The following is a 21,299-nucleotide window of genomic DNA, read 5'->3' as shown; positions in this document are numbered from 1 at the left end:
TTAAGATATATTTTACCTTGAAATAGTATTGTATAGTTGTGATGTGATGTTGTGCATTCAGTCATTTTGTAGAGTTTTTTCAAGGCAGTATTAAATATTGCAATTCTTCAAATGTCCACAAGAGGTCCCTGTTGACACTGAAATTGTAAAAACGTTAACCTACACCTACGTTACTTATATTTTACGTAAACAACTACTACGAAGCTCTGCTATAAAACAGATCACATGGTAAGAAAATAAGTAAGTTAATTATAAAACAATACAAGCATACACTTTAAAGAAAGTTCACTGTTTTTAACTACTTCTCACTAGTTGCTCTCAACGGCTGTGTGGATGAGATCAGACTAGGCCCGCCTCCAACTCCTACGTGTTCCACTCCCCCGCGCAGTGCTCTCTGGGAAACTGAGTCCACTCTAAATAATTCAAGCTCCTGTACCTTTTCTTCCACCGCTAACAAGATGCCGGCCGTACATCACAAACTGCTCCTGGAGGACGCTTTGCAAGACAGTCCTCAGGTAGGCCTGTGTGGGTATTATCACGTTTAAAGACACGACTGTCACACGACAAGACGTAACGAGCAATGAAGCTAGCTTTCTAGCCCAAACAATATCATGTTTCTGGCGTAGCCTCTTTCCACTGGTCGATGACAGCTCCTAATTGACACTTTGTTGTTGAAATGTAATCCTCTCACAGTCGCCTTCCTGCTCCAAACAAAGTTCTAGTTTATACTGCTAATCTATATGATCGGTGTGTATGTGTCTTTGTTGTGTTTACAAAGCTACCGCTCGTCCCAATGCTCTTCTCTATGATATGCTGCTGTGCATTTAGACACCTCAATATGTTAGATGTATGGGCCATAGCTTAACCAGAATCCCTCTACTGCAATACTTTTATTTTTCCCATGTCGTATGAGGTTGGATTTTGGGGCTAGACCCTGTAGTGGAGCCGAACTGGGCCTGATTTACAGGATGTGGGAGGGGTTTCCATTATCGGACTGCACTAGAATAGTCAATAGTCTGCAACAGGGCAGCAGTGGTGGCTCTCAGTGGTAAATAGCATATGTTGTTTGAAGCCCAAAAGTCTAGGGTGCAATTTCAAAGTTGCAATCCATTAAATCCAGAACAGTCCTTGCTTTAATGCACATCTAATGTAGCCCGTATTAAATGCTGTCTGTTGCATCATTCAGAGTGCTACCCTGTTTGATGCTTAAGTGCAACCCATGCTGAAGGGTTATTTCCTTCTTCACGTTTTTCAACTCCTACAAGAAATAGGCCTGGTGTCATTGCTACATTAAATGTAAACACAGCCAAAGTTGTCAATGTTCCAGGTAATCTCTTGTTGGTGTGAAATGGTTCTCTATCTTTCTGTGGCAAAAGTCAGCTGGAGTAAACTGTAAACAGACTTTAGCCATGGGTGTGTTTCCTCTCAGCTGTATCTGCCCTGCCTTGCTGCACCTGTTTGGAAATAAAACTACACCCAGACAGGATTTTCTCAGTTTGCATAAATTAAATGATGTTTAGTTTGACTTGGAAGCTTCACTCTCATAAGCCTCTGCATACTGCAGCTATTTCCCTCAGCCCTCTTTCCACCACCAGAAATATTTTATACATCTATTGTTTGTGTTTCCACCAAACCTCCAGTTGTGTTTTTTAATTAAGGTACTTAATTACTACTTGTTAAGTACACTGCGAAAATATAAAAAGTAACACTTGACTCAATTTCAATATGCCCAGCTCTGCCTGAATTGTCCTGATGTAATAAACACATTTGATTATCATTTTGTGATTTTAACAGATGCTTAAACTCATTTGAATAATGAGTTGTTGGCATAACGCGACTTCACACCTCAGTATGATTTACGGTTAGGGCTGCAACTGACATTCATCTTAATTTTTGATTAATCTGTTGATTACTTTCCTAAATATTCAGTTAATAGATTAATCGTTTTTTAAATATTGGAAAAATGCTCATTGTAATTTCCTAGAGCCCTAGAGGACAACTTCAAGTTGCTTTCCTTTTGTGAAAATACTCCCAAAGATATTTGATTTGTAGGAGAAAGTTTTAAATAAATTCTTCTTGTACAAAATAACTAATACATTTGTGTGTACCCTCCATCTCAAGTTTGTTCTAAAATGTTTTATATCAGGAAGAAGTCCACTTTTTAAAATCAGGCTGCTGAAGCCTCATATAAACACCAGATTGTATTTGTACATACAGTAGCATCCTTTCAATAATGAATTTAACTAACCACTCGTCTGTTCAACCTGTTGTCATATTTACCCAAAGAGTGTATGAATGTTTTGTTCCACAGACTCGCTCCTTGCTCAGCGTGTTTGAGGAAGATGCTGGGATGCTTACTGACTACACCAACCAGCTGCTGCAGTCCATGCAGCGTGTGTACGGAGCGCAGGTACTAAAAACACACACACACACACACACACACACACACACACACACACACACACACACACACACACACACACACACACACACACACACACACACACACACACACACACACACACACACACACACACACACACACACACACACACACACACACACACACGCGCGCGCAGTGGTACAGTCAGTAGGGGCTTGGACTGAAAGCCGTAGGGTTGCCGGTTCAAGTCCCCGAACAGACCTAAACATGGAGTGTGGACTGCTACTTGGAGAGGTCCCAGTTTACCTCCTGGGCCCTGCCGTGGTGCCCTTGAGCAAGGCACCGGACAATCCCCTTCCCCCCCACTCCCATTGCTCCCCGGGCGCTGTACAATAGCGGCCCACTACTCCTAGTACTAGACTCCTGGTACTAGGATGGGTTAAATGCAGAGGCCAAATGTCACTGTGTGCTGTGTGCTCTGCATGTGTGACCATTAAAGAGGGTTTCATACGTCCGATTCTATCTATCTATACACAGATACACAGACTCCGTTTCCTTAACTGTGTTTGGGTTGGTTAAACAACCACACATGTTCAAACATAATACAATTGGGCGGGTGTATGTTGTTTTTTCTTAACGGGAGTCATAAAATGTATTTGCTTGGTTGAAGAGCATTTGAGGTTAATAATTAGCATTACAAAACTACAGTAGAGCATTGTATGGTTTACACTGAAGGGAAGATGCTGCTTCTGAATACACCAATGCCAAACTAGGATATTACACACACTTATATATGCAGCTGATATATGCAAACTGAAGAATAAAACGTCCTGAGAAACATTACAATTTAAGTGTTGTTGCTTTGACCAGGAAATAGGACATTTGCACAATGTCAGTGTAATGTGCAGTAAGTAATATTATTGTGCTGTTAGATTGCAGATAGTTTTGACCTCCCTTGTTTTAGACAATGATGCCTCATTGAACAAAACCCAGTCACGATAAATGCTTCATTCTTTTCACAGTAAACGGACACAACTTATGTAACATGATGTAATACCTTCTCTGAACCAATAATGGCTCCCCGGTAAAGCTGGCATTTATGTGACCCTTGTGCTTTTTAATTAAAGGGATTTTTATGTTCAACCCTGGCTCACCTGTTGACAATTCATTTTCCTTAAAGGGCTTAAAGAAATCATGTCAGTTTTTAAAATGTTTTCCCTTTATCTGCCCTTTACAGAGTGAGATGGGACTGGCCACAGAGCAGCTCTCAAGGCAGCTCATTGACTATGAGAAGAAAGTGAGTATTGTTATTATAATCAAGAGTATACTTTTCAATGGAGACAGGGGGTCCTGTTCCAGGCACTTTTTTTGTTACAGGTTTATTTGACTACTGCAGTCTCTTAAGACTTTAATGAATTATGTGTAATTGTTGTAAATGTAATTGTGCCTGAGAACATTTCAGGAATTTTAGACTGGCCAGCCACCATTATCCAGAAAAAATAAGTGCATAAATGACAAAAAATAATGTTATATTTGTTTAACCACCTAATAATAGTATATATGTAATTTGATCTTTCTCTCCATGTGAGTTTGCATGTGTCTGCCACACCTAGTCTCATAATCTGTGCATGAAATAACCTTGAAGTAGAAGTGCCTCTCTGTTAGTTATGTATTATGGGTTCTAAATAACGCATCCAGCATGAACTAAAACATAGTATATGTGTTGAAGTTGACAGAGCAGCTCCATGAAATAATAATGACAAATAAAAGTATGTGCATCAGTCGCATTTATGGATAAAAAAATCTGGGTTGTGGTGTGGATTTATGGATTAGCATAGGGTTTAGTAGCCTATTTGTCTTACTTATGAGCACTGTTTGCTAAATCTGCGCTACATAATGCAGTTTCATGGTATAAACTGTTTCCTCCTTCTTTCCTCTTTTGTCTAGAATTTTGCCCTTGGGAAAGGTGATGAAGAGGTAGTCCTCACACTGAAGAGCTTTGCCAAAACTGTAGGGGAGGTGAGTTTCAGTTTTGTTGTTTTATGGCTGTGTATTTATATGTGTGTGCTCACAGCAGAAGAGAGCTATGAATGCTAGGTTAGTAGTTGGTTATTTTACGATGGAGATTACACCTGTGCTCCCAGAGCATGCTGGTAAAAATGACCTTAAAGAAAAGACCTGAGGTGGATACTGCACCGCATGCATGGACAGCAGTGGGGGAATAGATTGATGGATGAAGGGGTGTGTGTAGGCTCAGGAATATTGATAAAACAGATGGGCCTGTTTCTGTCAGACACGGGGGTCCACAGGCATGCTCACTCAGCACTCAACAGGATTTAGGACACGGCAATCCACACATACACGCATGCTGTTTGTTTAGAGGACACAGGTATATTGTGTGCTTGACCTTTACCTTCTGATTTCAGAAGAACACTTATGTCACATCAGTCAATGTCAATCAGGCCTACCGCTGCACCTAATGCTGTGAACTTTAGCATTGGCTAACCTCAGATTAACCTGCATGTCCTCCTGTTAGACGCTGGAGTGCTTGTTGATAAGCAAAGAGAATTATCCGATTTGCTGGTGTCTGCGATATGTGTTCATGTTTCCAATGCTAGAGTTAACAGCAGGTTTTATTATTCTCTTCAGGAAATGTACTGTTCCCCAATATGGGCTTGTTATCATTTAGCAGAGTCATTGTCTGCAGTTATGCACCCATTTAAAATATGACTTCACAGCTTGCTGCAGGAACAACCGGGAGCAAATGTCACTATTCATATTGAAATGAATTGAAATCCCTCAAGATGTTTGCGGAGAGTACATTTTCTGTTTATGCATTTGTTCATAGATGTTTTTTTTGTATAACATGTTTTTTTGTCATCCAGCTGAACTCCCTCCACTCCGAGCTCGCCCACCAGATGGCCGACAGCATGGTTTTCCCTTTGATCCAGTTTCGAGAGAAAGACCTTACAGGCAAGGCCACACGCACAAAAAACAGAACACTTTTCATATTTTATTTAATTGTTATGCCTGCTATCAACTGTCAAGAGATGAAAAAAGGTAAGGGGAGATGGAATAACAGACAACAAAGGTTCATGGTCAGCGCCTTTACCACTAAACCACAAGACCCCATTATTGTCACATTATGAGCGATAACTTATCTGGTCATTGCAATAGCTAGATGTATCATTTATTTGATTTGGTTCATTGTTATTTTTATATATTCTAACAAAACGTCCTTTGCTCTGAATGTTTCAGAGATAAGCACGCTCAAGGAAATATTTAGCATCGCCACTGATGGTGAGTACAAATCCTGACCTATTTAAGAAACCAATAACAATTACCAGTTACTTTTTGATCCTCATGTCCCTTCTCTACTCTCCTGCAGAGCACGAGGCAGCGATGGTCAAATACAGCCGATTGCCCAAGAAGAAGGAGAATGAGAAGGTACAGTGACTGTGAAGTGCTTCCTCTCTTGAAAAAGCTTTTTCTCATTGAACTTTAGAAGGCCATACAGTGCATTAATGCTGTGGCAGTGCTTTGCTCTCATTAAATACAAATGGATGGAATCAAATATTCCTCTACAGCCACACTGCAGTATTTTAGTAAGAGTGTTACAACACCATGCACTATAATGGCTGCTCAGATAACAGTCCTGTTATTTGCTCCCGTTGAATGTGTCAGCATGTCCTCTTGGACGTACAAGATAATGCGTCTTTGTTGCTTATTTGTATGTGTGTGAGACGAGGAAAAGTGTTTGCATATGTATGAGTGTGTGTGCAGAGTTTGATAGTGAGTTTATATAAACATTTGCATGCATATCCTCTCCTTCCTGGACAGGTAAAGTCAGACTTGGTGAAGGAGGTGGCCTACACCCGGAGGAAGCAGCACTCGGCCTCGCTGCAGTATTACTGCGCCCTCAACGCCCTGCAGTATCGCAAGAGAGTCGCTATGCTGGAACCAATGCTAGGCTACACACAGGCACAGGTACTGACCACGATCTGGGTGAAAACACATTAGCATATCAGTATTCAAAGAGCTTGGGTATAAATCTCCTCTTTGGAACTGATTAAGTTAATAAAGAACAATTGTTAGCGTGCAATATATAAACCACGGGGGGGATAAGTATTGTATTCTTTTTACGGAAAAAAATAGATTTTGATCTACTTTTTCTGTTTCCAGCTTTTCAGTAGCTTTACAGTTTCATATTTGATATCAGACGAAATATCTTTGTTTATGCAATATTTTCGTTCACTATTTCGCATGTTATAGTCAAAACAATTAATCTAGAAAATGAATGGCAGATTATCTTTCAATTACATAATTGTTAGTTGCAACCCTGCATGTGACCACATGCAATCTGTCTCTCTACATTTCTATCGCATAATAATCGAACTGTAAATGTTTAAAGGTCCCATGTCATGCTTTTCTGGTTATTACCCGTCCCCTTGTGTGTTATGTAGGTTTTTCTGCATGTAAACGGTCTGCAGAGTCACAAACCCTCAAAGTACACCCTGTAGCGAGTAAAACTCTAACACAGAAAAGACCTGTCTATGCTGCCCCAGAACGCCTCGTTGGAGATTTCTCTTTTTCCATTTTATTCTTCCTGAGTATGGTGACGTAACCATGCCCAGGTCCAAATGGACCAATCCGTGGAGCTCCTCACACACACACACTCACCCTTATCTTTTCTCAGCCGCGATACTCCGCGGAGTTTCGCCGGCACACTCCTTATCTTTTCTCAGCCGCAGCTGCGTGGATCTCCACTCACAGTTCGCCACACACTCACGTGTGTGTGCTCAGGCTGAGTTTCGCCGTGTCTCGCAGACCCCACGCAGCAACCAGGAAACGACACCAGTAATACAGCTCACACTGTCCGCTCCTCGAGTCTCAAAGGGCGGAGCAGCGAGCCCCGCAACGTCCCGCCAACACGGCACCCAGACCCCACGCAGCATTCTCATCTGTTTGTCCTTACTGGTGTCCTTTTCTGGTTGCTAACAAACGCCATTGTAACACATAAACACCCATCAGAGCACAGTGGGCTCATAGGGAGGGGGGGTCAGGAGCTCCAACAAGCTGTGTAGGACACAGAGTGAATACACATACTATACAGAGATGCTGTATGAGAAACCAATGTGATTTTGGAACATTGAACAATGTAAATCTATTTTAGTAGACCTCAACAATGGAATTATAATCAGTAGAAATGGCACAACATGGGACCTTTAAGTCATTCAAGATGAATAGCTCATTATTATCTCATCACGCAGATCCGCTTCTTCAAGAAAGGCATTGAGCTGGTGTCAAAGAAGATGGACAACTTCCTCTCCTCTGTGTCCAACATGACTCAAAAGTAAAGTCTATCTCATTAACAACCATTTTCCTGTGTACAGTAATGTGATGAACCAAAGCTTTAGTATCAACAGTGTACAGCGCTGTGAATAGTTGTTTATAATCCTAAACAGCAATAGTTATACTCTGAACTTCTGCAACACTCATCACCCTTTTTAGGCATGATTTTGTAGAATAACACTTAATAATGTTAAGCATCGAGTTTGTTTAAAAGAAAGTTCTAAATGTTTTGATGGATATGCTTGTATTGAAACTTTGTCGGTCATTAGTATCCAGGCCCAGCTGGACTCGGAGGCGGAGGGCATGCGTGCGGCGCAGAGGGAGCTTCTGTCTGTGGAGGACACGGTCTATATGCCAGACATGGACACTGAGCCTGTCAATCGCACACTCATCCAGAAGGCTGGCTATCTCAACATTAGAAAGTAAGATGAATTGCACTCATCATGGCCCTATCTTAAATCTGAGGACACCTCATATTCACTTAGAGTTCTTTTTTGGTCGACATGCAAATGTGTGTCTTGGTAGGAAAAAGTCTGATGCTTTGGATATGTACCATTTTAAAACATGTGACAATTCAATGATTTGGTAGATGATTAAGTCTGGCACAATAGATCGTGCATTCAGTATACAGTGGTTATATTAAAGGGGCCCTTTTTCCTTTTCTGTAGTGTGTTATATAGGTTTCTGTGCATGTGGTCTGCAAAGGCTAAAATACCAATGTTCCCTCCAGAGGGAGTTTCTCTCCCACACACTCCCCTCTGCCTGAAACACCTCAATTGGACTCTTTTGTTTACTTCCGTAACATAGTGACATGACTCGTGCTTCCATGGATAGCGTTACAACAATTTGTACATGATAGGCTAAGGGAGCGGGACATCTCTTGGCGGTTGATCATTACAAAGCCGGCCAGCTAACCAATCAGAGCAGACTGGGCTCTGGTTTCAGACAGAGGTTTGAAAATTAATGACATATGTCTTCTCAGTTCACACACAGAATGGATATCTATCCGTGAGATGTTTCACTGTATTTAACAAAAAAGTGTATTGGATTTGATTTGCTGACTTCACCTTAAAGTCTTGAAGTTAGAAATGATCAAACAAAAAATGATAAATGTGCTTCTCTTGCTAAAGTTGTTCAAAATAAGCACGACTGCAGTAAACAATAAGTCAGTCACAGCCGACACGTCGGGTCAGGCAACACGTTGACAGTGTGCGCTGTCAGCCTTTTGCTGAGTGGATGTATGAGAAAAGAAACGTCCGTAATGGCTCCGGGAGGTGGAACTGCAGCGTAGCCCGCGATGTGATTTAGTGAAATGTCAGAGCTGTCAAACTCTGTCTCTCGCTCATATACATCCAAAGTCTTTGACAAATGTCTGTGACACCAGAGAAAAGGTTTCTGCAGAATGTCATTCTGTTTAATGACACACACTGCCAGGAGCCTTTTGAACGCTTGTCAAAAGCTGAGTCCACAGAACATTTACTATTTATTTCTCTATATTTCTCAATATTAAGGGTCTGAGTCATCAGCATGAGCCATTCACTGTGATATTAATCAAAATAAGTGTATCTGCAAATATTTTTCAAACAGGATGTAGAAGACGAAGGCCATTTCAATGAGTCATACAAGTGTCTCTTTGTTTTGGTGAGTCAGAGTTAAAGGACATTGTAGTCTACTTGGTTGTTTATGCACAGAAAATGATAGCCAAAACAAATTCAAACCAAAACACAACAGCTGTTCAAGGTAAAAAATACATGTGAAGGAGAATTCATATTTACAAGTGTGAGGACAAAACAAAAGTATTGGTTTCTAAGCTGATTCTTTTATTCAAGAATAATATTATTATTATTAATATTATTCAGTTTCTAAGCTGATTCTTTTATTCAGCTCAATTGGTTGTGACATATAAATTCCCAAGCAATACCAAATACCTTTTTATTATAAATTGTACTATCACAGAATCATATATCTTACAAAAAATAATATAACATAATATTGTCTTTATATTTTAAAGACTAACACCTATATCATAATGACCTGGAGCATTTTTTTTGTACAAACGAAATCACCATTATTATTTATAATTTTTATATTTTTCCTAGTTCTAGTGAAATGTTTGTTTGTTTGTTTTAGTTTTAAAATACAACTTTTTAAGGAGGAAGAATTAGAATCTACTTCTTGCATATATTTATTTTGAACTCATTTTTAAGCCAGATCCTTCAATCCCTGCCATTCTTACTCTTTTATGAAGCCCTCGTCACTCATAGAACGTTCTATTATTCTATTATTCCACCAATAAACCAACTATAATCCACTCTTTCTCCCCCTGCTTTTCCGTGCTCCAGTAAAACCGGCCTAGTGACCACAGCCTGGGACCGACTGTACTTCTTCACCCAGGGAGGGAACCTGATGTGCCAGCCGCGGGGGGCGGTGGCGGGGGGCATGGTGCTGGACCTGGACAACAGCTCCGTCATGGCTGTGGAGTGTGAGGACAGACGCTACTGCTTTCAGATAACCTCCCCCTCAGGAAAAACGTAGGGACACTTTTCCACATGTCCAACAATAAGAGTAACGTGAATGAGATACTGGATGAATCTTGTTTAATTCTCTCCATTTTCATCACTGCCTGCAGGTCAATGATCCTACAAGCTGAGAGCAAACGGGAATATGAAGAAGTAAGTTTGAAAGATGCCGTTTAAAAAGCTGTGTGATCTTCCTTGTTGTTTTATATCTCCATTCAAAAGACATCTGCTGGTTCAAGTATCTGTCATATTGTACTGGAGGAGCTGTCGGGAACTATCTGCGTGTTTGTCATGTTTCTTGTTGTGCTTTGACACATCTGACTGGCCTGTCACAGCTGGTGTCAGTCTGGTTCAGAGGAAGTCCTAATGTGGATCCCTTTGTTTCTTTTTAGTGGATTTGCACCGTGAACAACATTTCCAGACAGATCTACCTGACTGACAACCCAGAGGTAACACACACACACCCCACACACACTGCAAGTTTAAAAAGGAACCAACTAAACCTACAACATCCTAACTTTAGTTGGTAATATATTGGTGGATTCAAAATAAACTTAATTAAGTTTAAGTTGAGATGAGATGAGATGAGATGAGATGAGAGATACTAATCCCCCCGGGGAAATTCAGGAGTTTAAGCAGCCACAGAGTGAGATTAAAAAACAGGACCGTACAGATTCACACAATTATTAAAGATTGAATTTAAAAAAAAATGATATACAGGTAAATAACTGTTAAAATAAGAAATGAATTAAATGAACATATATACATATTTGAGTAACTTAAAGGGGACCTATCATGCAAAATGCACTTTTGTACGTCTTTTATACATGAATATGTGTCCCCGGTGTTCCAGGGAACTCACCAAGTGTCAGAAAACACAACCCTCTCTATTTTCCTCCATACCCAAATCTCTAAAAAAGGGGCTGCAACGGATCTGATAAAAACTGATCCAGATTTGAACACTGTCCTGACGTCAGGACAGTGGCGCTACGGCTATTGGGCCATCTCCACCAATCAGGAGGAGACAGCCACGGCCATTGCCGTTCGAAAGCGCTGGAGACGCTGTAGTACATATACCAGGCCAGTAGATGGTGCTGTTCTCACAGAATCTGCCCTTGCTAAAACAGATCTAAAAAAAATGTCAAATTGAGCAAAATGAGGCATGGCTAAAATGCATGATCTGTTTGGTATTTTGAAAAAAAAAAAGTATAAATATGCCTTATATAGGTATGGTCCTACACTATATTATTATAATATAGCATGATAGGTCCACTTTAAGTTAAGTTGTGTCAAATGTTATTTATTTTTGTGCCAAAGAAAATGCATCTGCCCTTGCTCCTTCATCTCTTAAACACTGTATATAATAAGAACAAATTTAGAAACAACAATTATAAATTACATCTACAATAAGCATTCAATCTGTGAGTTATTTAAAGTGCTTATACATTATTTGTGTGTGCTCGCTGTTCAGTATTTTTACCACCTTGGGGTGTAAAAATGTTAAAGGAGGTGTCTGCACCGAGCTCTGATGCTTCGTAGTCGTATCCTGAGGGAAGGAACCCAAACTGAACGTGTGCAATGTGGCGGCCTGAGGTGTTAATCTGAATCTGTGGCAGTGATGTCCGTATGATTTTATTAATCTGTACTGGCTTAGCCGTGTTTGGACTGTCAAAAGTACGCTAACAGTAAGGATGCCCTCTCTAAAGCAAACAGGAAGAAATTGAGTTTTTGTGGACATTTCATATTTTTTTTAAGCATCGCAGAAAGTATACAGTTTTGATTTGATCTTGTGGAGAAAATCCATTTGTTGTTCTTCTTTGTTTCAGAGGCATATTATATAATGGTATTGTTCCAGTGTTGTCTCATGGACCCCCTCCCTCCCTTCTCTCACAGCTGTTGTTGCCTTAACTGCTTTTGAATCAAAACATCTTGCCTGTTTGCAGGGGGGTTGGCTCTGTGAAAATGTTTACTCTTCAGACTCTTATCACACAAACAGACTGTCGCTGTGTCTGAAATATCTCCGTTTTTGTATTTTCCCTTCATGATAATCCCTTGTGGTTTACCATAGAGTAAGTGATGATTACAGATTTCAGATACTAATCATCCTGTTGTGTTACTAGTGGAGCAAAACCGCAAATTACACGCTTGTCATCTCAAGATTTTTAGGAAACAGTTGTGTATCTGTACGCTTTATTAAAGCTACTGTTAATGTTTTGTTCCTTTTGTGGGAGATTTCAAATCTCTATAGAGCTGTGGTCTGATTTCTAGGTGCTACAGAATTCAGACAAAAGCTGGGAAGTAAATGTTGCACAAAACAACCAATCAAGAATGTTTTCCGACACCTTGTTTTGTTGTTGTGAAAGTTGTCAGTGCGGAGACGGCCCCCTGGTGTGGGTGTTTGTGCAAAACTGCATAGACTCATCCTCATTTGCATACAAATATATACTTAATGATCTGTGTTCTTCCTCCTTGTCTCAGTTATTCTCTTTCTGAACTCTGTTAATTGCTTTGTTGAAAAAATAATTGAGCATTCTTCTTGTTGCCACTAATTAGAGTAAAACAACGATATGTAGAGAGCAAACTTGCACCTCAATATATCATTGGGTTTTTTCTTGTTTTTTGAAATTTAAAGCATTAGTTAAAAATGAACTTTTTAACTAATTGTCTTAATGTATTCAAACTTCAGGTTCAGGTTATTTATTATTCATTTAAAGGTCTGTTCTTCTCCCAAAATTACAACACAGGATATACTGTATGCCTGGGTAAGGAAAGACTTAAAGGTGGGGTAGGTAAGTTTGAGAAACCGGCTCGAGATACACTTTTTGTTATATTCCATGGAATGCTCTCAACATCCCGATAGCAATGAATATCTTAAGTGCTTTGACAAAAAATCCATAAAAAAATGTCATCTGTGGAAGCCGTAGTACTGTAAAAAGCACGACCAATCATTTTAGCCGGCCTGGCTAAAATAACTGGATGGCCTACCTGCCTGTCAGCCTTCCATCTGTGCACAAACTTATCTCGTGCCCTCATTGGTCATGTGCGCGTTCGTGTGTTGGAGGAGGGGCTCTATAAGGACGTGGCAGATTTTCTCCGGTTGTGTATTTTCAAATTCTAGCGCACTCAAGCCGGTTTCTCAAACTTACCTACCCCACCTTTAACAAATAAACCTGGAAGTACACAGAGATCATGTAGAGAGTATGGGAGAGATAAGAGAACGGTTAACATGTTGTGATGGTTTTAACCTTTTAGGCACTTAATACTGCTCTGATTTGATAAATAAGCCAATTTCTGATACAGAGATCTTGTTGTTTTTTTTAGGCTGTGGCCATTCGACTGAACAAGAGTGCCATCCAGGCGGTCACCCCCATCACCAGCTTTGAGAAGAGACCGGAGGGCGAGGCCAACCCCGACAGGTCAGACTCGTCTAACTTTACAATCTGCATCCTCTTCTGGAGTTTATAATTAAGTTATTTAAAGGTGGCTTTTAAACTGCGCTGAACTGTTTTTTTTTTGTTGGTCTTATTGGTTCTTTATGTCAGTATGTATGTCAAATGTTTATATTTGTGTCAGTGCAAAACACAACATCTTTACATGTCAATTTTTCACGGCGTAAAAAGTGATTGAGAATGTGATTACATTTTCCCTCAGTAGGGAAGGAACAAAATGTCCGCCTATGATAACTGAGGTGAACCGACATTATGCATCTTGTCACTTTCTGCTAAGTTGCATACAGCTTAAATGTTCTCCACGCTGCGAATGAGCAATTATAGCTTAGCAACGGTAACTAGGCTTGTCAGGTTAGGCTTTGAATTTCTCAACATGTCGAAGTGGTGCCAATTGTTAAAAGAAATCCTAAAGAATCTGAACACTGAAAGCATTATTGGTTTCTGAAACTGTTCTTTTGAAGTTGAGTTTTGGTGGTTTTGGTTATTCAGTTTTTTCCAAATAACTGATCCGCTGTTTCTCCCTGCAGAGCGAAGCCAGGCGGGGTCCATACCACCGGTGGTTCCCAGAAGACGGGGGCTGCTCCGGAAGCAGAAGACCTGATCGCCCCCGGGACCCCCATCCAGTTTGACATCATGCTGCCAGCCTCCGAGTTCCTGGACCAGAACAGAGGGGGGGGGAGGTGAGGGAGTCTGTGGGTGCATGTTAGTGAGAGCAGAGCAGGAGTGATTAGAGCTGCTGGTGGATCATTTCCTGAAAGTCTGCCTCATAGTGGTTGTTTATTTCATTTCCAGGAAGCAAAATAGTTCTTAATGGCTCGATGCAGAGGTTTAATTGCTTTTTTTCCGTGTGTGTGTGTGTGTGTGTGTGTGTGTGTGTGTGTGTGCTCCCTTCCTGGCAGACGCACAAATCCGTTTGGAGAAACGGACGATGACTGTTCTACAGAAAGCGACGGTAACCATTTCCCTCATCTGAATGCAACAAAATGCTTCTGTAAAGCACAGTTTGAGCCCGGCTTGACCTCGTTGTGTGCCTGTTCATGTCCCTTACCTTCATACCTGAACCAATGGCTTGACTTCAGTGTTTTATGCTGCTGACCTGTTTGTGATGATTGTATGTTTTCCGCAGACTCCCTCCTGCAGCAGGTGTTCGCCGTGCGCTTCCAGGGTTCGATGGCGGTGCGCTGCGGGAACAATCAGGAGGTGATCTACGAGGCCATGAGGCAGGTTCTGGCCGCCCGAGCCATTCACAACATCTTCAGGACCACAGAGTCACATCTCATGGTCACCAGCAGCAGCCTCAGGTACCGTTTACTGCATATCTGTCAAGTTGTACATGAATACCAGAGATTTGGACAAACTTTTCAGAAGTTTACTTCCAAAGAAAATAAAACCTTTTCTGCAGGTGGAAAATACAATTGATAGTCCTGTACTGAAGGTTGAAAGAAGAATGATATGGTATTTAAAATGCTGTTTGTGTTTTCTCTGCAATCTTTTGGTCCTTGTTCTCTGTTGAAAAACCAATAGTAGTCTTTAATCTTCCAATGGCTCTCTGCCACACAATCTTTTCTGCTACGAGTTATATTTCATTTTTTGTTTAGAAACTGTTACACTCTGGTTTGGAACTTGGTCACAGCTATATTAAATATAACAGCCTCCTACACTGCACAACACCAACATCAATTTTAAAACAATGCATCTGAAACGTATTTCCAGTTTTAAAGTTGTGTCGTGCTGCACAGGAAATAGTTTTGTAAAAACCCAGCGTTGTCACTACAACTGGTTGTGTACACATCTCGTCATTACTAGCAGGCGGCAGCGGAAAATGTGATGTCCCGTAAATCACTGCCTGAACAACAAAGAGAAAAGACCTCCGAGCAAAAACCTTCTACAGCACAAACAATCCCAAATATCTACGACAAACAACTTTTGTGGATGCGAAACACACACAGAGATGTCTGCAACAAGCCACTCGGGTTATCTAACAAAACATGTCATAAAGCTGTTGTATAACCCTTGGTTTATTTTCCCATTGATAAGAAGCTTCATCTCGTGTAAGCATTGTTTCGAGCTGAACAAGGTCAAGGCTGTTTCATTATGCTGTCTTCATAATTCATAAGTGTCTCCTTTTGTCTTCACAATAGGTTGATTGACCCTCAGACTCAGGTTACAAGAATCAGTGTGAGTATGAAAAGTTATTGAATCTGTGTTAATCAAGAGCCCTTTCTCTTCTTTGTTCAGACGTGAAGATTTACTCAAGGTTGCAAAAGTTCCGATAATATTTCGTAATTAACGAGAACACGGTGAAATAAAGAGTTGTTTTTTTCAAATCTCATTCGGAGATTTCATTCATTTGTCTAACTAATGCCCCTGAACTGCAGTCAGTGTCATTTTCTGGTTGCTAACAAACGCCATTGTAACACATAATCACTGATATCCAGCTGTAACGGTGGTGGACTCATCAGAACAGAGTGGGCGAGCTGACAGTGGGCTCATAGGGAGGGGGGGGGGGCAGGAGCTCCAACAAGCCGTGTAGGACAGAGAGTGAATGCACATACTATACAGAGATGCTGTATGAGAAACCAATGTGATTCTGGAACATTGAACAATGTAAATATATTCTAGTAGACCTCAACAATGGAATTATGATCAGTAGAAATGGCCATGACATGGGACCTTTAAGGTATACTTTACTATAAACTTAGACCACGTACTATACTATGACTCTTGATTTATTTTCAATGATTTGCCGCACTATGACTTGTTAGACATTTAGCTTAGGTGACTATATGCTGGTTAACAGAAGTATGCAAAAACAATGTATAATCTATTAACTCAAGCAATATAGTCCAAACTTTCCTGAAAGCATGTCATCCTTTGGTTCAGTGCTGCAGGGAGGGGGGGGGGAGAGAAAGTTATTGTGATGGCTGCACATGTGATGAGAGGATGCACTGTGAATAGAGAGGGTGGTCATTCTACTGAAGTCTTATTTAGTACTTTATTAATCCCTCACAGGGAAATGTGTATGCTTGTAAACAAGTCTGTACATGTGATGGAAGAGTGTGCCAGCGCGTGCTGTGAATGGGCACAATTTTGATAAATTGGCATACTTGTAAAGTCAAAATAACTCATTAGACCTGGCATTGCTTTTTGATATGTATTTCCCCACTGAGAGGTTCACTGTTTAAGCAGTCAGGTACACATTTCATTCTGAAGCTGTACAACATGTTCCAAAATGAACTTCCTTTGGCCATTTTGTGATCCTTTGCAACCCTAGCCATGTCTCCTGTAATCCACTCCTGTACCACATGTTTTTAAATCTGTATTCCCCTCCTGTCTCTTCTCTCAGTTCCAGCTGGGGGAAGTGACTCAGTTTGCGGCGCACCAGGAGAACGGCCGGCTGATGGGCTTCGTGGTGGAGGGCAGGGACTGGAGTGATGGAGACGAGGAGGGGGAGCCTTCGTTTAGCGCCTTCGTCTTCGAGAGCAACACAGAGGGCGAGAAGGTAGATCCTGATAAAGCTTTACCCTGTTTTAAGAAAGGTAAAATGATGCATATATGTGTATTAAAGTTGATGTTTTTGTCTTTATTCACAGATATGTTACACCATAAGTTTGGCGAAGGACATTGCAGAAGCTAAGAAGGTATCATCAATAACACAATCAGCTGATTTCTCCATAAGAGAGAAATGACATTACCTCATTGATGCCTGTTTAAAGTTTTAAGTCATATTTTAAACAACCCATAACTCTGGAACAGTCTCAACACATATTTATTATATTATTTATTTAGGTTTTATAGTATCACAACACTCAGAGTGTTTTTTCAGTGGCTGAACAGGAGGTATTTATGAAGAGAAATAAGAAAACAACTTCTACCTCCCATAGTTCATAAAAAATGTATTGTCACGACAAAACAAAAATCACGCTCCGGTGCAATAAGCATTCTGTTACGTTTGTTTCCTCAGGACCCAGACGCCCTGGCCCAGCTGTTGAAGAACATGCCTCTCACCAACGACGGGAAGTTCCTGCTGCTGGAGCCGGAGACGGGCGACACGACCAACGGAGCGGAGGAAGACCTGGAGTCTGAAGCCTAGTCCCCCTCAGGACCAAAAGGACCACCAGGGACACGGTCCATCCTTTGCCTCGGAGAGAAGTTTCTCCTTGAAGGTGACGCCATGACCAGCTAACCCTAACTCTGGTACTCTTAACACCCTTAATAGAGAGTGTAGGTCACTTCCACTGACCCTCTGTTACAGAAGACCTGGAAGGAACAAAAAGCAGATCTGATGGGTTCTCTATCAGATCTGCTTTTCTTTTGTAGCACGGGTCTTTTGGATTTGGAGTTGTATTTACACCTATGTGTGGTACTAAAAAGGGAACAATAGGTATCGATTGTGTTTCAATGTCTTCTAATATCCCTGGCCATCTAAACAGAAGGTGGTGAATCATTACTTTGTTTTAGGTTTACATTCATTCGTTTGGAGAGTTCATCCCTTTGCTTTGTTTACACGTTAACTTGTACGTTATGCTCTTATGCAACTATTTTTGTGTTTAATTTGTTTGTTCGTGTACAAAAAAAGTTATTGCACTTCCAAAGTTAATATCAGTTTAGTAATGCTTGATGGCTACAGAATGCACTTATTAAGACATTTGAAGGATCTTAGACTTTTAAGACAACGAAGGATTTAAAAATGGTTTAATTAATGTCAATCTTTAATCAATGACTGTTGCATTCCTTATGATTATAACTGTGTGAGCATGTGTGCCCTGAACAGTGGACACAATTGGCATGAGCGATTAGATTAAGCATCTGTGTTCTCCCTGCCACTTCCACATATGGTGGTCTTAAGCATTCCTACTAAACTGAATTCATGTCATGTGTTTTTGTTATAACCACTACCTATACAAAGCAAGTCTTAAGATGATCTGTATGCAAGGTTCTCCTCAAGCAGCCAAATAATATTTAGTCAAATGAGTATGTTGGGCTAGGTTTCTTGAAGGCGTTTGTAAATACGAGCCGCGCGAGTGTCTATATGATGTTTAATCAGTCGGGCTGCATTAAAAAGCTTTCAGAGTTAATATGCTAGGACTGATGCGGTGCATGATTAAATAATGGCGTTCTCTCCGTCCCGTCGCAGAATATTAAAACTCTACACTGAGCGCTGAGCTGTAATACTAAAATAAATGTCACAGTAACGCATGTAGGCAGTGGGGTATAATGTACTCTTCTACGTATGAATACAGACGATCCGTCCCCTTTGGATCCATGTTCAGTTTTAGTCCATTTCAGCCAATTTGAGCTGTTATTATGATATTAATGGACGGTGGTGTTGAAATATGAAAGTGTTTTTGTACCTGTAATACAGACGGGGTCATAACCACTGACTTGACGTTGATCGTGAAAGTTACATTGTGTTGACCAGTGAGTGTCTGCTTGCTTCTTTTTTTTTACTCTACATCAGATTTCTTGGCGTAATCACATATTAGCTGTGGATATTTCCTCAAGGTCTGTCTGTTCTTCTGGTGAAATAATTAATTATGAGTATGTTTTGTCACTACTCATTGTAATCTACCGAATAGTTTGACATTTGGGGAATGTGTACATTTGCTTTCTGGTGTAAGAAGAGTAAGAAGAAGAAACTTAGGCGTGAAGAGACATATTTTGATCAATAATAGAAATTGAAGTTTTTTTATTTATCTCCTCAAACTCTTACTATGAGTATAATGAAAGTGTCCCTCGTTAGTGCTGTTCTAGTGAAGGCAAGAGAGTACACGACTCTCACAGCACAATGGAGACATGTTCATATATTCAAGCCTCTCTCTGTGGTCTTTGCCTGAAGCTTTCGTGAAGCCTGCTCATTCTCATTATGACACTGTAACAGTAATTAACCTTGAACCACGTCTCAAGACTATTTTCTATTGGGTCCTTCAATTTGAAAATAATTGGACCTGGGGAGTCCTTGAAAAGTGAATACATTTGATGATTAAGGTGGTGTGGTACTCTTAATGAAAATATTGTTGTCAAAGGGTCACAGTATCCATCTTACTACACTAGAAAGTCAATGAGCGTGTTTCCCTAAATGTCAAACTTTTGCTTCAAGTCGTTAACCATTTCTCTTCCTGTTGCCTGATATAAAGGCGTATTGGCAGGTCTTCTGATGCTTTAAAGAACAGTTTATCCATCCAGTATGTTTGCCATGTTCTTCTTCAGGTGCTGGTTGACACGCTTCAATCACACCGTTAATAAAACTAAAGCTTTGCAAACTAACCTGCAGTCCACAAGAGCCTCAGAATTTCTTTCCTGTTCGACTTACACAAGCTTGTGCTATTCCTGATTTATGAATATGATAAAGGTTTTTTAAACTAAACCATCCATTCAATAAAATAAATCCTCTTCTTGCTGCAGCCCATTAAACGTGTTACTGCCGTGCTGCTTATTCTTGTTGTATGTTTGCCCTTGAAAGTGAAAGCAACATCAGGAGAACTCTGGGTACTCATGGTGTAAAAAATACATTTCAGTTATACAGTACATACTGCATTCCTGCTCTCTACTTTTATGAATAGCCAAGGTTGACACAATCCATTACCCATAATGCTTTACACCTTATTTGTCCTAGTTTTCTTAAATAAATGCTAACATGCAATCTTGAATAAATACAAGTAGCTTTTTTTACATAAATGTGTTTTCTTCACTAAAGTACTTTAGCATCAAAAAGAGCATTTATTTTACAAGTCATTTTGCTTTTGTATTTACATAATACATCATATATATGCACTTATATTCTACACAGCCGGAGGAACACCTGAGCGGAGACTTTACAGTAGGCATCTTTACAAACGTTGGCAGCATACAGAGTCCAGAAGCAAAGCCATTAATCAAGCGCAGACATGTAGTTCAGATCCTGCACATTCATTACTTAAAGTGGCTTTAATGTCAGACGCATGCTCTAATATAAAGCACCGGTGGGTTTTTGAATATATTTTTGAATGGTGAAATGAAGGCCAGAGGAACTGCATTTATCACACACGTCTGATTATGTTTCCTTTAAACACATTTCAGGGATTCTAAAAATGTAAGCACACACGGTACACGAAGGTTCATTGGATAAGTATCTATGCCTACAGCTCACACACACACACACACCAGAACAGAGCTCAGGAGTCTTTGTAGTAGTTGTTGAAGTTGATGCGCAGCAGGAAGTCCTCCAGATGAGGCTGGTAGCCCCGGTTCACCAGCTTGGTCACCACTGAGGAGAGAGGAAACATAAATCACTGAAAGGTAGGGTAGGTAAGAATGGAGAAACCGGCTCGAGTGCGCTAGAATTTGAAAGTATGCAGCCGAAAAGAATCTGCCACTTCCTTACAGAGCCCCTCCTTCAACACACACGAACGCGCACATGACCAATGAGGGCACGAGATAAGTTTGTGCACGAGATGGAAGGCTGACAGGCAGGTAGGCCATCCAGTTATTTCAGCCGGGCCGGCTCAGATGATTGGTCGTGCTTTTTACAGCGCTACGGCTTCCACAGATGAACTTTTTTTATGTATTTATTGTCAAAGCATTTAATGTATTCATTGCTATCGGGATGTTAAGAGC

At 40.6% G+C, this 21,299-nt stretch overlaps 2 protein-coding genes across 2 annotated transcripts in view; one reads left to right on the top strand and one right to left on the bottom strand.

Moving 5' to 3' along the window:
* Positions 1-402: 402 nt before the first annotated feature.
* Positions 403-19,970, top strand: appl2 (adaptor protein, phosphotyrosine interaction, PH domain and leucine zipper containing 2). Its single transcript, XM_034149429.1, has 21 exons — positions 403-515; positions 2,312-2,410; positions 3,621-3,680; positions 4,331-4,402; positions 5,269-5,356; positions 5,642-5,683; positions 5,772-5,830; positions 6,224-6,370; positions 7,654-7,736; positions 8,005-8,157; positions 10,078-10,266; positions 10,365-10,407; positions 10,647-10,703; positions 13,576-13,670; positions 14,231-14,383; positions 14,603-14,655; positions 14,830-15,004; positions 15,845-15,881; positions 17,050-17,205; positions 17,297-17,344; positions 17,668-19,970. The coding sequence occupies exons 1-21, from the start codon at positions 459-461 to the stop codon at positions 17,794-17,796; spliced, it is 1,995 nt and encodes a 664-aa protein (XP_034005320.1). The 5' UTR covers positions 403-458; the 3' UTR covers positions 17,797-19,970.
* Positions 19,514-21,299, bottom strand: part of tubgcp6 (tubulin, gamma complex associated protein 6) — a 28,527-nt gene continuing 26,741 nt past the window's right edge. The window contains exon 25 of the mRNA XM_034149428.1: positions 19,514-20,949. Within this exon, the coding sequence (XP_034005319.1) occupies positions 20,858-20,949 (92 nt within the window). The 3' untranslated portion in view covers positions 19,514-20,857. The remainder of the gene's footprint in view (positions 20,950-21,299) is intronic.

This window comes from Trematomus bernacchii, unplaced genomic scaffold (genome assembly GCF_902827165.1).
Source record: "Trematomus bernacchii unplaced genomic scaffold, fTreBer1.1, whole genome shotgun sequence".
Lineage (NCBI taxonomy): Eukaryota > Metazoa > Chordata > Actinopteri > Perciformes > Nototheniidae > Trematomus > Trematomus bernacchii.
This window is presented reverse-complemented; position numbering and strand designations above follow the sequence as displayed.